At 45.2% G+C, this 16,431-nt stretch overlaps 1 protein-coding gene and 1 pseudogene across 1 annotated transcript in view; both read right to left on the bottom strand.

Annotated features, from left to right (window-relative positions):
- LOC144493945 (dynein axonemal heavy chain 8-like) overlaps positions 1-16,431 on the bottom strand; it is a 1,745,965-nt gene that overhangs the window by 905,308 nt on the left and 824,226 nt on the right. Inside the window, exon 28 of the mRNA XM_078213522.1 lies at positions 4,366-4,450. Coding sequence (XP_078069648.1) covers positions 4,366-4,450 — 85 coding nt within the window. The remainder of the gene's footprint in view (positions 1-4,365; positions 4,451-16,431) is intronic.
- LOC144493910 (DNA ligase 3 pseudogene) lies at positions 1,286-3,438 on the bottom strand (annotated as a pseudogene).

Raw genomic sequence — 16,431 nt, 5'->3', positions numbered from 1 at the left:
AGCAGGATATAGATCAGTTGGAGACTTGGGTGGAGAGATGGCAGATGGAGTTTAATCTGGACAAATGTGAGGTAATGCATTTTGGAAGGTGTAATACAGATAGGAAATATACAGTAAATGGCAGAACCCTTAAGAGTATTGATAGGCAAAGGGATCTGGGTGTACAGGTACACAGGTCACTGAAAGTGGCAATGCAGGTGGAGAAGGTCGTCAAGAAAGCATATGGTATGCTTGCCTTCATTGGCCGGGGCATTGAGTTTAAAAATTGGCAAGTCATGTTGCAGCTTTATAGAACCTTAGTTAGGCTGCACTTGGAATATAGTGTTCAATTCTGGTCACCACACTACCAGAAGGATGTGGAGGCTTTGGAGAAGGTACAGAAAAGATTTACCAGGATGTTGCCTGGTATGGAGGGCATTAGCTATGAGGAGAGGTTAGAGAAACTTGGTTTGTTCTCACTAGAGCGACGGAGGTTGAGGGGAGACCTGATAGAAGTCTACAAGATTATGAGGGGCATGGACAGAAGTGGATAGTCAGAAGCTTTTTCCTGCCCGGAACCCGTTGCCGGGGGAGGTAGTGGAAGCGGATATGGTAGTGATTTTATGGGGCGTCTTGACAAGTACATGAATAGGATGGGAATAGAGGGATATGGTCCCCGGAAGGGTAGGGAGTTTTAGTTCAGTCGGGCAGCATGGTCGGTGCAGGCTTGGAGGCCGAAGGGCCTGTTTCTGTGCTGTAATTTTCTTTGTTCTTTGAATGTGGCCTTGATGTCAAGGGCTGTCACTCTTGCCTTACCTCTGGAAGTCAGCTCTTTTGCCCATAGAATCATAGAATGCCTACAGTGCAGAAGGAGGCCATTCAACCCATCGAGTTGTACTAACCACAAACCCACCCAGGCCCTATTCCCGTAACCCCACATATTTACTCCGCTAATCCCTTGACACTAGAGTTAATTTAGCACGGCCAATCCACCTAACCCGCACAGCTTTGGGCTGTGGGAGGAAACCGGGACACCCGGAGGAAACACACACAGACACGGGGAGGATGTGCAAACTCCACACAGACAGTTACCCAAGGCCGGAATCGAACCTGGGTCCTTGGCGCTGTGAGGTAGCAGTGCTAACCACTGTCCTACCGTGCCACCCTTTTTTTTGGGAGGTTTTTTTCCCCCATGACACATAAGTCTTAATTACAGGTGTAAAATTTCTTGGAAAAAGTATTCAAATCTCAAATTGGAGATCTTCACCCTCTTGTTTTGAGCAGTTATGTTGGAGATTGAAACCTATCAGCATGGCAGAACCAGCTTTCTTTTCTTGATGCACTCCCAGATCCAATTCACAGAGACACATTTGGCACATGTATCACCCTTCATGTCACCAACTACGTGTGTTGCTGTAGCCAGGTCATATTCTGCAATCAGCTCCCCATCATATGCAATGAAGTACTGGCGGAGTCTGCTGAAGTCTTGCACTGATGCAGGCAAATAAAGCTTTACTCCTGTAAATATGTTCAGCAGGGTCTGGTTGGGAGAAGAAGGCAGAGATGGACTGAAAAGCAAAGAGCCATTACTCTTTTTGATGCCAGGTGATTTGACCTACTTCTTCTCGTTCTGTTCGATTGCCGGTAATTTCCTCTTCATCCCTTTTCCTATTGATGAATCGGAAGTTTCAGACGGTGATTTTTTGGAGGCCTTGTTCGCTTCTTGACTCTTACTTTTCTTCCCAGGTAATTTTGAAGGGGCTTTTGAACCCCATGGTGTCACTTTGGTGTTTCCAGAGCCACTTGAGGGCCATTCATCATCATCCTTCCCAAAAGTCACAATAATATCGGTCTTCTCTTTAGAAACCATGTACAATTCCCTGAGCTGAGGGAGATTGGTTGCAGTTTGCCAGTCTTTGTCATCGTGAATGCGCGTGCAACGCGGGAAGCAAATCGAGATGCCATCTGCAGAGTGGGCCTCCGATTTCTTAGAAACTTAGAAGAATCTTAGAAACCCTACAGCACAGAAAGAGGCCATTCGGCCCATCGAGTCTGCACCGACCACAATCCCACCCAGGCCCTACCCCCATATCCCTACATATTTACCCACTAATCCCTCTAACCTACGCATCCCAGGACACTAAGGGCAATTTTTAGCATGGCCAATCAACCTAACCCGCACATCTTTGGACTGTGGGAGGAAACCGGAGCACCCAGAGGAAACCCACGCAGACACGAGGAGAATGTGCAAACTCCACACAGATAGTGACCCAAGCCGGGAATCGAACCCAGGTCCCTGGAGCTGTGAAGCAGCAGTGCTAACCACTGTGCCACTGTGCTACCGTGCTTTCGAGAACTCAGCTCCCATGATTTCCCATAGTGGTGCTTTCTTTGGATCTCTGACAATAAAGTCGGATGTATAGTTCTTACTGACATTTAGCCAACCTGGCACCTAGCTTGGATCCTTGCTTCTTTTTACCATGTCCAGTTCATTCTGCAATCGTGCCAATGTTGCATCGTCATGGCCACCTCAACAATTAGTCACTGTGCACTCTTGTGAAGAGTCAGGATCGTAGCAGCCCATCAAGAAAATGGACATCATCCCACCTTTATTCCCTTGCCCGTAGAACACTCCCAGCACAACAAGGTCCGCAGTATCAGTCATCGCATCTTCATTCAGATAGTCATTCTTTACTTTCAGCCAATGGTGCTTGCCTGGTTCATACAGACTCTTAACATCCTTCAGTACCAATCCCTCCAGACCCTCTCTAATAACTCGATTGATCATTTCTCTCAGGTCAGAGGCCCTAGTCACATGCTTCATCTCTGAAAACATGATCCAGTTGGGGATTTCAACCATGTTGTCATTAAGGAATTGCTTTCGCTCACTGATCGTAGCTTCTGTAGCTACTGTTTTGTAGCTTCACCAGGTTGACACCTCATTTTTAGGTGTACCTAGTGCTGCTCCTGGCATGCCCTCCTGCACTCTCCATTGAACTAGGTTTGATCCCCTGGCTTGATGGTAATGGTTGAGTGGGGGATATGCCGGGCCATGAGGTTGCAGAATGGAGTACAATTCCGCTGCTGTTGATGGCCTACAGCACCTCATGGATGCCCAGTCTTGAGTTGCTAGATCAGTTCGAAGTCTGTCCCATTTAGCATGGTGATAGTGCCACACAACACGAAGGAGGTTGTTCTCAATGTGAAGGCGGGACTTCGTCTCCACAAGGACTGTGCGGTGGTCACTCTTACCGATACTATCATGAACAGATGCATCTGCAGCCGGCAGGTTGGTAAGGATGAGGTCAAGTATGTTATTTCCTCTTGTTGGTTCCTTCATCACCTACTGCAGACCCAGTCTAGCAGTTATATCCTTTAGGACCTGACCAGCTCAATCGGTAGTGCTGCTTTCGAGCCACTCTTGGTGGTGAACATTGAAATCCCCCATCCAGAATACATTTTGCGTTCTTGCCACCCTCAGTGCTTCCTTCAAGTGTTGTTCAACATGGAGGAATATTGATTCATCAGCCTAAGGAGGATGGTATGTAGTAACCAGCAAGAGGTTTCCTTGCCCATGTTTAACCTAGAGACATGAGACTTCATGGGGTCCGGAGTCAATGTTAAGGACTCCCAGAACAACTCCCTCCGGACTGTATACCACTGTGCCGCAACCTCTGCTGGATCTGTCCTGACGGTGGGACAGGACATATTCAGGGATGGTAATGGTGGCGTCTGGGGTGCTATCTGTAAGGTATGATTCCGTGAGAATGACTATGTCAGGCCACTGCTTGACTAGTCTGTGAGACGCTCTCCCAATTCTGGCACTAGTCCCCAGATGTTCGTAAGGAGGACTTTGCAGGGTCGACAGGGCTGTTTGTTTTGCCATTGTCTTTTCCGGTGCCTAGGTCGATGCCAGTGATCCGTCCGGTTTCATTTCTTTGTTGAGACTTTGTAGTGATTGTTACAACTGAGTGGCTTGCTAGGTCATTTCAGAGGGTAGTTGAGCGTCAACCACATTGCTGTGGCTCTGGAGTCTCATGTAGGCCAGACCAGGTTACCAGCTGCCTGTTTTAATATGTTCCTTGTGGCAGTATCTCACTTGCTGTACTGTTATTAGGCATGTTTGTCAGGTTGCAACACAGTCATGAGAAGATAATCTACATTCCTCTTCAACTGAGAGATATAGATAATAACATCTGTTGCAGCCTATAAGTAGCACAAAAAATAATGAAAGGACATTTTCCTAAAATGTTAAGTTTGTTCAGATACTACCTGACCTGTTGAGTATTTCTAGCATTTCCTGCTTTTACTATCCCATAAATTTAAACTAGGTATGAACATCCACTGAAATCATATATGTTCAAAGGTACTGCAAAATTAACATACCACATTTGGAATTGCCAAACGCACTTCAGCCTTCAAAAAGGGAGCAAACTCTTCAACATTGCTTGAGTAACCATACATTGCTCTTCTGCTTGACGTGCTGAATCAAATCAAATGAGTACATATAAAAGAAAACATGAAAAGAAATAAGAATAAAACTTGACACCTTTCATTAATATACTTTATTAGTATATTATTTCCCTAAGGTTCCCAGCCAGTGTGTTTTTTTAATGACCATTATAGTAAATAGAACTATTCTGGGATAAAAATCCCCCATCCAACAGCAGCTCTGATGGCGGTCAGATCAAAAATAATAGATCTGCATCATTTTGAGTAAGTACACTTATTGCAGGAAAACTTCAGAGAAAAGCTTTGAACAAAAGCCCTTGTGTGAGCTTCCCTTCACCTTTAAGTGTTTTAGTTTTCTTTAATTGCTTTTAGAAAGGCATAAACCCTACCCATTTATTATTCATTTCATCTTTCAAGTAGAACAGCTTAATCTGATTTTAATTGTATTTATTGTGCCATATAAATATTAATAAACAGAGCAGCATGATCTAACGTAAAAGCTTTAACTGATGGTAAATAAATTAAGGTAATTTTTCCATCTAAAATAGATTTTGAAAAAAATCATAGGAGACCACTTAGAAACATAGGGCCCTATTTTACCAAATATTCGGGCCCGTTTTCGGGCGAGAAATCGTGGTAAAGTCGGGCATCGGGCCTTTAACGCGATCTGCACCCGAATCCAAGCAGATTGCGGCTTTACCGACACCCGATTCGGGCGTGGGTCTGGTCCGCACCCGAATCGGGCGGCCCGACGATTTAAATGTATTAGCATGCATTTAAATCGACTTAATGAACCGCACGCCCAACTCTACCGCCAAATCCCACTTTACCATCTTCTGGTCGGTTCCGGATCCGCGCTGTAAGCGACCTGCAGAATAAAAATCCGAAGTGGATTTCTATTCTGCAGGGGAACCTCCGGAGCCCATCCTCCTCGACCATCCTTCGCAGACCCCCCCCCGCTAACCACCCTGGCAGACCCCTCCCCCCGCCGGGATCGGACCCCCCTGGGAGGCAGGCTACCCCCATCCATATTTTGAAATATTTTCCAAAATTTTTGACTGTCAGGTTTTTAGTTCCTGCGATTATAATTTTGACATTATCTTCCAAAGGGAATTCCTCTAATTCTGTGCAATGTTCAGATGAAATCAAGATGAAAGAAAGGATCCAAGGCTGCTCCAGAGGCAGATTAGCTGCACCCAACATTGCCCATGCAAATCACATTCATAAGTAGGGGCACATCTGCCATGGAATGTGAGAGAAGAGTTGCCAATACAAACTTCTTTTCATTGTGGTTGATTTCCCAGATTTAGTAATCTCTTTGAATCTTATTTCCAACCAAGTTCCACCACAGGGACAATTCTTCCAAGTTCACCACATGACCCTGAACATTTGAGCACCTGGCTCATGGCTACAGGGACATCAATAATCCAGTTACAGATCACAAATGTATTATACAGGTCATAGAAATCATAGAAACCCTACAGTGCAGAAGGAGGCCATTCGGCCCATCGAGTCCGCACCGACCACAATCCCACCCAGGCCCTACCCCGACATATTTACCCGCTAATCCCTCTAACCTACACATCCCAGGACTCTAATGGGCAATTTTTAACCTGGCCAATCAACCTAACCCGCACATCTTTGGACTGTGGGAGGAAACCGGAGCACCCGGAGGAAACCCACTAATTGCTCACTAGGACACTGTAGTTTAATTACCTTTCCCATAGATAATTAGGCAGCACAAAGAAGATGCTATATTATTTTCAGTTTGCAAGATTCTCCCAAGTCCATTCTACCCCCCATCCTCCCCACCTCCCCCCACACCCCACCCCCCCACCCCCCCCCCCCCCCCCGCCCCCGCGCTCTCTCTGCTGTTTTTTTCTTTCATGCCCAGGTGCGCTGCTTCAGATTTTTTTTCGAACTGCGCATGCGCAGTTTAGAGCTCCAATCATTCTGGCAGCGCTAAGCCCCACCCACTGCGTGGATCGGACCGGAGCCGGCAAAAAGCGTATGGGCGCGCTGCAAAGAGGATTCCAGGCTCGGATCTTTATTACGCCCGGATCCGGCCCTGAGACTCCAAATGGTAAAATAGGGCCCAGAGAAAATAGGTGCAGGAGTTGGCCATTTGGCCCTGTACTGGCTATTTAAAAGACAAATAATGTTCAGACTAACACTCTTACCCTCTATCTATAACCCTGTAATTTTTTTATTCTCATGTACTTACCCAATACATCCTTTTTAAATTACTTACAGAATCAGGTTTGTCAACCTTACCAGGAAGAGTATTCCAGATCCTGGCAATTGTCTGATTTTTCTTTCCTGTCTCCCCTCTTTTGTTCATGATTTTAAATCAGTGGCACCTGTTAATTGACTCACTCACCAAAGATTTCCTTATGAAAGAGAAGATTTTTTTTCTTTCAGAGGATTATGAATCTTTTTTTCAATTCATGTGGCCTCGCTGGCTAGAGCAGCATTAATTACCCATCCCTAGTTGCCTTTGAGAAGGTGGTCTTCTCGAAGTGCAGCAATTCCTGTGGTGTAGTTTCACTCACAATGCTGTTAGGGAGGGAGTTCCAGGATTTTGACTCAGTGGCAGTGAAAGAACAGCGTCACATTTCCAAGTCAGGATGGTGAGTGACTCCATAATATAGAATCATAGAATCCTTACTGAAGTCGGGAATGGGTTAATGAACTTTGTCACACTTAAGCATTAAGACCCGAACTCTGTGATTTTGTTGAGAACACTGCAGAGTTCATGTTTTCGTCAGAGTTCGGTGTTTTTCATGTCTGTACCAGATAAGAGGAACAGCTATTTTTTGCTGTCTCCACTGTTATTCAGAAATGCGATTAACCCAGCTTGAAATAAGCTAAACAGTCTCCATTTTCATGTACCTTTGTTTAACACGATGGAGTTGACATGTATGCCTTCTGTCTTTGTAGAACCATAGATTTATATATATATATATATTCATCATACGTTATTCATCTTATCCTGATATAAAGTATTATACAAACTTGTATGTATATTAGTTAACTTGTTTGTGCAAAACCTGTGATGTTATTTCAAGGATATAAATGACGAACAATCGTGGCCTTGGAGATCGAACAAACTATGCAGAGGAAGATACTGCTAATACAACAAGAATCTCACCATGAACAATGACAGACATCTTAGAGAATTGCAATGTAATGAGGGCGGGGCCCGGGACATATATAAACTCTGTTCTTACTTGTGTTCGATGAGAAGGCTGGGGGTCCACTGTTAGGAACCTCACTTCTCCCACAATTGTGAAAATAAACACTGCATTTTGAACCACTAATTGTGTCAGAGGTTTTTTACCTACAACAATTGGGGGCTCCAATCTGTTTACGGTCCGGTTGAATGGCCACGACCGGGACACCGGAATAGATTATCGAACTCTAAATAGAGTGGGTCAAAATGCAGTGGGTAATCATCTGTGATAAGAGTGTGTGATGTTTAGACGTGAGTGAGATAGAGACTGTCTGAGTGATCACCGGAGTTTGAAGGAAAAGCCTTCATGTGTAAGAGTTAGAAGGAAAAGCCTTCTGAGGAGAAGCCGGCTTAAAAAAAATAGTATAAGCGGTGGTACGGAGGGATCTGATCAACCCTTACAGGTATCACCGGACTCCGATAAGAGCGACCTGGAAGGGGGAGAGCGAGAAGGGAGAATAAGTCATTCCAGGTGGTGAGTATAAACTTATCAGTGCTATGGCTGGACAAAGACAGTGGGGACCCCCTGGGTCCCTAATAAATGAAGTTATGACTAAGAGGGACAGACTCATAAAACAGATGATAAAAGGGGGATGGGATTTAGACCATCCACTAGACCAATAATGAAAATGGTTGGAAAAGGAAAAGAAAAACAAAACTAAGAAAATTGGAGTTCTCTTAGTTCACCAATTGGCTGGATTAATTGAACAGGTTTCAGTCTCGGGTAAGAAATGGGCTGATGTCAAAGAAAAAATTAAAATGTTAATCAACAAAGGGGTGAAAGAGCCTCCGGATTTGGGGAGCGACTCTTTAGAATATACCAAGAATGTTGGGGAGTACCCGAAACTGCCCGAAGAGATAGAGCCTTTTTACAAGCATTTAAAGACGGGCTGTCGCCAGCTCACCAGAAAATCCTTAAAATGGGAGTTCTCAATACCCAGACTTATGATGACTTAGTGGCATGGGCATCTGGAATTAAAGATGGACCAGAAGAGAAACCATACATACAAATAAAACAGGAAAACGTTAGTGCAAACAGTAGAGAAGATAAACCAAGGGGTGCGTGCCATAATTGTGGGAAACTGGGTCACTTTGTCAGGCACTGTAGGGCTCCAAAGGGGGGTAGTGACGTCTGCAAAATGGCAGATAATGAAGTAATGAGGGGATCTGCAGGTCCTCTCATTGACGTGTACTTATCAAAGAAAAAAGCATTAATAAAGAGGATGCAAAAGGATGGCTGGGATACGTCTCAGACCTTAGAGTAGCAGAAAAGTTGGATTTATAGAGAAAAGAGAAACGAGGCAAAGAAGTTAGGAGTATTGTTAATGCATCAGTTAGCTGGACTAATTGAGCAAGATAGAAAAAAGATTAGAGAACTAGAATTCAGAATAAGAGAATTGGAGAAACAAAACCAAGTCTTCGAAGAAAAACAATAGAGAGAGGAAATTGTTCCTCTACCTCCTAATGAGTCCACACAGGGACCACCCGCTCCTCCTGAGGAGTGGGAAGTGCTAGAATACAACTCAGCACCAGTAACCCGGAGGGGAACTGGTGCGCGGCCAAAAGCAAAATTATAAACCCGTCACCCAGTGTAAAACGGAGATTCAGAGAGTATTAGGGAATGCTCCCACTTATTGGAGCAGAATTACCACAATAAAACAATTAAGAAGAGGGATCAGTGAATCAGGAAAGATAAAGAGGTATCTGGCTTGCCAATGTTGTTCCAAAATCCCGATACGAATGAACAGGAGTGGTGGAATTGACCCAGTGTAGATAATCACCAGACGGCACTATACTCAGTCCTGAAACACTTCGACGAACAGGGTGTGGTGAACCATTGTTGGTTACCACCAGGAGTGCTGAGCCATGGTTTGGCCAGCACTATGAGTCTGTAGATATGTTACTGTTGGGGTTAGGGTTGGGTTGTTCTACCTGTTCATATAGTCCTATGGTACACTCCAGTTGGCTCCACCTTCCGGGAGAGGTATAAAGGTCACTGCTCTGCCTGGTGACCCTTTAGTCTGGGATTGTATATTGTATATAGTAGCTCCGTTATTGTTGGCAATAAAAGCCTTTATTTCCCGGGTACATCCAGCCTCCCGTGTGATTTATCGCGCATCACAGGGACTAAAGGCGAGCCCCAGGAAGGCCCAAATAGGGAAAGTGCAGGTGTTATATTTGGGACACCTGATATCCCAGGGGACCAAAGAAATGCCACTGGACAGGAAAACAGCCATACAGCAAATGCCAAGACCAGTAACCGTCCGAGGGGTAAGGAAGGTTGTTCCACAGGAGCAGGCTGAGGGTAAGGGAGCTTGTTTGTGCACTAATTTATTTAATTATTTTTCAGTTAAATTTGTGAAAAAAAAAATCGGAGGTTTTTTTTCAAAACAGGAAATAGGCCCAGCAGCAGCCTGGGAAGGTTTTGGAGGGTTTAAAAGTGCATAACTTTTGGTGATAGTGACCTGGGAAGGTGTGACCTCTATGAGAAGGATGGTCTACACCTTAATCAGAAGGGGACCAATATCCTGGGGGGTAAATTTGCTAAGGCCATGCAGGGAGGTTTAAACTGATTCGGGGGGGGGGAGGGATCCTGAGTAGTGGGGCTGAAAGTGAGGGATGCATGGATGGGGACTGCAATGCACGGCATTGCAGAGGTGGGGTGGAGCAGGGTTTGAAATGTGTATACTTCAATGCCAGGAGTATTCGCAATAAAGTGGGTGAACTTGCAGCGTGGATCAGTACCTGGGACTTCGATGTTGTGGCTATTTCAGAGACATGGATAGAGCAGGGGCAGGAATGGATGCTGCAGGTCCCGGGGTTCAAATGTTTTAGTCGAAGTAGGGAAGGAGGTAGAAGAGGGGGAGGGGTAGCATTATTGGTCAGAGATTGTATCACAGTGTCAGAGAGGAGGTTTGATGAGGACTTATCTGTTGAGGTAGTATGGGCGGAGATTAGAAATAGGAGAGGAGAGGTCACCCTGTTGGGAGTCTTTTATAGACCTCCTAAAAGTTCTAGAGAGGTTGAGGAAAGGATTGCGGAGTCAATCCTGCTTAGGAGTGAAAGTAATAGGGCAATTGTTATGGGGGATTTTAACTTGACTAATATTGACTGGAATTGTTATAGCTCTAGCTCGTTAGAGGGGTCAGTTTTTGTTCAAAGCGTGCAGGAAGGTTTTTTGACTCAGTATGTAGACAGGCCAACTAGAGGTGAGGCTATATTGGATCTGGTGCTGGGAAATGAGCCAGACCAGGTGCTAGACTTGGAAGTTGGTGTGCATTTTGGTGATAGTGACCACAATTCGGTTACGTTCACCTTAGTGATGGAAAGGGATAGGCATGAACCTCGGGCCAGTGGTTTTAGCTGGGGGAAGGGTAATTATGAGGCTATTAGGAGAGAATTAGGAAACATAGGTTGGACTAGGAGATTACAGGGACTGGGAACGTCCGACATGTGGAGTTTTTTCAAGGAGCAGCTACTGCGAGTCTGTGATAGGTATGTCCCTGTCAGGCAAGGAGGAATTGGTAGGGCTAGGGAACCGTGGTGCACCAAAAAAGTTTCTTTGTTGGTTAAAAAGAAAAAGGAGGCTTATGTTCGGATGAGACGTGAGCACTCGGGTAGTGCACTAGAAAGCTTTAGATTGGCTAAGAGGGAGTTGAAGAGCGAGCTTAGAAGGGCTAAAAGGGGACATGAGAAGACTTTGGCGGATAGGGTTAAAGAGAATCCTAAGGCGTTCTATAGGTATGTCAAGAACAGAAGGTTGGTTAGGGCAAGTTTAGGGCCAGTTATAGATGGCAGAGGGAAGTTATGTGTGGAACCGGAGGAGATTGGTGAAGCATTGAACCAATATTTCTCTTCGGTGTTCACGCAAGGGGACATGAATATAGCTGAGGAGGACACTGGGTTGCAAGGGAGTAGAATAGACAGTATTACAGTTGATAAGGAGGATGTGCAGGATATTCTGGAGGGTCTGAAAATAGATAAATCCCCTGGTCCGGATGGGATTTATCCAAGGATTCTCTGGGAGGCAAGAGAAGTGATTGCAGAGCCTCTGGCTCTGATCTTCAGGTCGTCGTTGGCCTCTGGTATAGTACCAGAAGATTGGAGGTTAGCGAATGTTGTCCCATTGTTTAAGAAGGGGAACAGAGACTTCCCCGGGAATTATAGACCGGTGAGTCTCACTTCTGTTGTCGGCAAGATGTTGGAAAAAATTATAAGGGATAGGATTTATAGTTATTTGGAGAGTAATGAATTGATAGGTGATAGTCAGCATGGTTTTGTGGCAGGTAGGTCGTGCCTTACTAACCTTATTGAGTTTTTTGAGAAAGTGACCAAGGAGGTGGATGGGGGCAAGGCAGTGGACGTGGTATATATGGATTTTAGTAAGGCGTTTGATAAGGTTCACCATGGTAGGCTTCTGCAGAAAATGCAGATGTATGGGATTGGGGGTGATCTAGGAAATTGGATCAGGAATTGGCTAGCGGATAGGAAACAGAGGGTGGTGGTTGATAGTAAATATTCATCATGGAGTGCGGTTACAAGTGGTGTACCTCAGGGATCTGTTTTGGGGCCACTGCTGTTTGTAATATTTATTAATGATCTGGATGAGGGTATAGTTGGGTGGATTAGCAAATTTGCTGATGACACCAAAGTCGGTGGTGTGGTAGACAGTGAGGAAGGGTGTCGTAGTTTGCAGGAAGACTTAGACAGGTTGCAAAGTTGGGCCGAGAGGTGGCGGATGGAGTTTAATGCGGAGAAGTGTGAGGTAATTCACTTTGGTAGGAATAACAGATGTGTTGAGTATAGGGCTAACGGGAGGACTTTGAATAGTGTGGAGGAGCAGAGGGATCTAGGTGTATGTGTGCATAGATCCCTGAAAGTTGGGAATCAAGTAGATAAGGTTGTTAAGAAGGCATATGGTGTCTTGGCGTTTATTGGTAGGGGGATTGAATTTAGGAGTCGTAGCGTTATGTTGCAACTGTACACAACTCTGGTGCGGCCGCACTTGGAGTACTGTGTGCAGTTCTGGTCCCCACATTACAGGAAGGATGTGGAGGCTTTGGAGAGGGTGCAGAGGAGGTTTACCAGGATGTTGCCTGGTATGGAGGGGAGATCCTATGAGGAGAGGCTGAGGGATTTGGGATTGTTTTCGCTGGAAAGGCGGCGGCTAAGAGGGGATCTTATTGAAACATATAAGATGATTAGAGGTTTAGATAGGGTGGATAGTGATAGCCTTTTTCCTCTGATGGAGAAATCCAGCACGAGGGGGCATGGCTTTAAATTGAGGGGGGGTAGTTATAGAACCGATGTCAGGGGTAGGTTCTTTACCCAGAGGGTGGTGAGGGATTGGAATGCCCTGCCAGCATCAGTAGTAAATGCGCCTAGTTTGGGGCCGTTTAAGAGATCCGTAGATAGGTTCATGGACGAAAAGAAATTGGTTTAGGTTGGAGGGTCACAGTTTTTTTTTAACTGGTCGGTGCAACATCGTGGGCCGAAGGGCCTGTTCTGCGCTGTAATGTTCTATGTTCTATGTTCTATAACTTGGAGGTTTCAGCCTCATTGTTCCACAGGAGCAGGCTGAGGGTAAGGGAGCTTGTTTGTGCACTAATTTATTTAATTATTTTTCAGTTAAATTTGTGAAACAAATCGGAGGTTTTTTTTCAAAACAGGAAATAGGCCCAGCAGCAGCCTGGGAAGGTTTTGGAGGGTTTAAAAGTAGGCCGCACCTTTGAGCGGGCAGCGTCGTTAGCGGGCAGCGGAGTGAACAGGGGGCAGAGTGAGAGCTGAAGGGCTTTGGCTCAAAACAGGCTTCGGCGAGAACAGGCAGAGGCGAGAGTAGGTTATTTTTTCTTTTCAGAAAGTTTATTCCTGTATTTCCCCAGAGCAAAAAAAAATATGCCAGGCAAGATGTTGGAATGCTCCTCTTGCAGGATGTGGGAGATCAGGGAGACCTCCGGTATCCCTGACGACAGCACCTGCAAAAGATGCATTCAGCTGCAGCTGCTAGCTAAGCGTGTTAGGGAACTGGAGAAGGAGCTTGATGACCTCCATCTAATTCGGGAGAATGAGACGTATATAGACAGTAGCTTTAGGGAGATAGTTACACCTAAGCAGCAGAGCACAGGAAATTGGGTTACTGTAAGGAGAGGAAATGGCAGTGTGAAAGGACAGGCAGAGCAGGGTTCCCCGGTGGACATACCCCTCCACAACAGGTATACTGAATTGGATACTGTTGTGGCAGATGCTTTACCTGGGACAAGCTGCGACAGCCGGAACTCTGATACTGAGTCTGGTTCTACAGCGCAAAAGGGTGGGATGAAGAAGAGGAGAGCAGTACTGATAGGGGACTCGATGGTCAGAGGTACGGACCGGAGATTCTGTGGTCGGGACAGAGACTCCCGCATGGTTTGTTGCCTCCCAGGTGCCAAGGTCAGCGATGTCTCTGATCGCGTGCACAGCGTTCTAAAGAGGGAAGGTGATCAGCCAGATGTCGTGGTACATGTCGGTACCAATGACGTGGGAAGGAAGAGTGAGGAGGTCCTAAAGAGTGAGTACAAAGAGCTTGGAAGGAAGTTAAAAAGCAGGACCCCGAGGGTAGTAATCTCAGGATTGCTACCTGAGCCACATGCCAGTGAGGGCAGGATTAGGATGCTTGGGTGGATAAACACGTGGCTGAGGAACTGGTGCAGGGGGCAGGGTTTCCAATTCTTGGATCATTGAGATCTCTTCTGGGGCAGGTGGGACCTGTACAAGAGAGACGGGTTACACCTAAACTACAAGGGGACCAATATACTTGCAGGGAAATTTGCTAGTGTTATTGAGGAGCGTTTAAACTAGATTTGCAGGGGGGTGGGAACCAGAGTGCCAGAGCAGATAGTGGAGCAGGGGTAAAAAGACAGGTTAGTTCAAGCAAAATCACAAATGGAAGGGTAGAGTGTGGTGGAAATAATTTTTTGAGGTGTGTCTATTTCAATGCCAGGAGTATTGTAGGGAAGGCAGATGAGCTGAAGGCGTGGATAGACACGTGGAAATATGACATTATAGCCATTAGTGAAACTTGGCTACAGGAGGGGCAGGACTGGCAGCTCAATGTTCCAGGGTTCCAATGTTTCAGGCGGGATAGAGGCAGAGGGATAAAAGGTGGGGGGGTGGCATTGTTGGTCAGGGAAAATGTTACAGCGGTACTCAGGCAGGATAGGTTAGGGAGCTTGTCTACAGAGGCCCTATGGGTGGAGCTGAGAAACAGGAAAGGTATGACCACATTAATGGGGTTGTATTATAGACCACCCAATAGTCAGCGAGAATTGGAGGAGCAAATCAGCGGAGAGATAGCTGACAACTGCAAGAAACACAAAGTTGTGATAGTAGGGGATTTTAATTTTCCACATATAGATTGGGACTCGCATACTGTTAAAGGTTTAGACGGGGTAGAGTTTGTAAAATGTGTTCAGGAGAATTTTCTACATCAGTATATAGAGGTGCCAACTAGAGAGGATGCGATATTGGATCTCCTATTGGGAAATGAGTTAGGGCAGGTGATGGATGTGAGTGTGAGGGAACACTTTGGATCCAGTGATCATAATGCCATTAGTTTCAACCTGATCGTGGATAAGGATAGATCTGGTCCTCGGGTTGAAGTTCTGAACTGGAAAAAGGCCGAATTTGATGAAATGAGAAGGGATCTGGGAAGTGTGGATTGGCACAGGCTGTTCTCTGGTCAGGATGTAAATGGAAAGTGGGAGGCCTTCAAAGGAGAAATTTTGAGAGTGCAGAGTTTGTATGTTCCTGTCAGGATTAAAGGCAAAGTAAATAGGAATAAGGAACCTTGGTTCTCGAGGGAGATTGGAACACTGGTTAAGAGGAAGAGAGAGTTGTATGAAATGTACAGGCAGCAAGGAGCAGATCAGATGCTCGAGGAGTATAAAAAGTGCAAGAAGCTACTTAAGAGGGAAATCAGGAGGGCTAAAAGAAGACATGAGGTTGCTTTGGCAGACAGAGTGAAGGAAAATCCAAAGAGCTTCTATAGGTATGTTAGGAGCAAAAGGATAGTGAGGGATAAAATTGGTCCTCTTGAAGACCAGAGTGGTAGACTGTGTATGGAACCAAAAGAGATGGGGGAGATACTAAATGGGTTTTTTGCATCCGTATTTACTGAGGAAACGGGCATGGAGTCTACGGAAATAGGGCAAACTGGTAGGGAGGCCATGGAACCGTTACAGATTAAAGGGGAGGAGGTGCTTGCTGTCTTGAGGCAAATCAGAGTGGATAAATCCCCAGGACCGGACAGGGTATTCCCACGGACTGATTAATCTCCTGCTGTAAATTGGGATAATCGGAACTACGATTCATTGATTTGATAGATTTTAAACTGACTCATAGACAGTATATTCACCTCATTCTTTTGTTCCTGCTTTTCTATTTTTTACAAAATTACTTATTATTTTTTAACTTCTCAACTACACTCTTATAATTTCAACTTCAAGACAAGGAAAGAGCACATGGTCCTTCCAAGGTCTAACTCCTTTCTCAACATTAAAACAAACAACAACAAAACATTCACGCAATCACGTTGTTAAACACACAGATACACATGGAAGCTTCCAACATTTATTCAGACTTAACATCTTAAACTGGGATGGAAGTAAAACATTTAAGAATACAGACCGTTGATTAACAGTCGCTTTTATGCTGCTGCCTTCCAAGCTGTAATTCAACTCAAAACAGAAGTAAATTCAAGAAATCTTATCACTTTAATCTTTAACCGTTTG

This window comes from Mustelus asterias, chromosome 5, assembly GCF_964213995.1.
Source record: "Mustelus asterias chromosome 5, sMusAst1.hap1.1, whole genome shotgun sequence".
Taxonomy (NCBI): Eukaryota; Metazoa; Chordata; class Chondrichthyes; order Carcharhiniformes; family Triakidae; genus Mustelus; species Mustelus asterias.
This window is presented reverse-complemented; position numbering and strand designations above follow the sequence as displayed.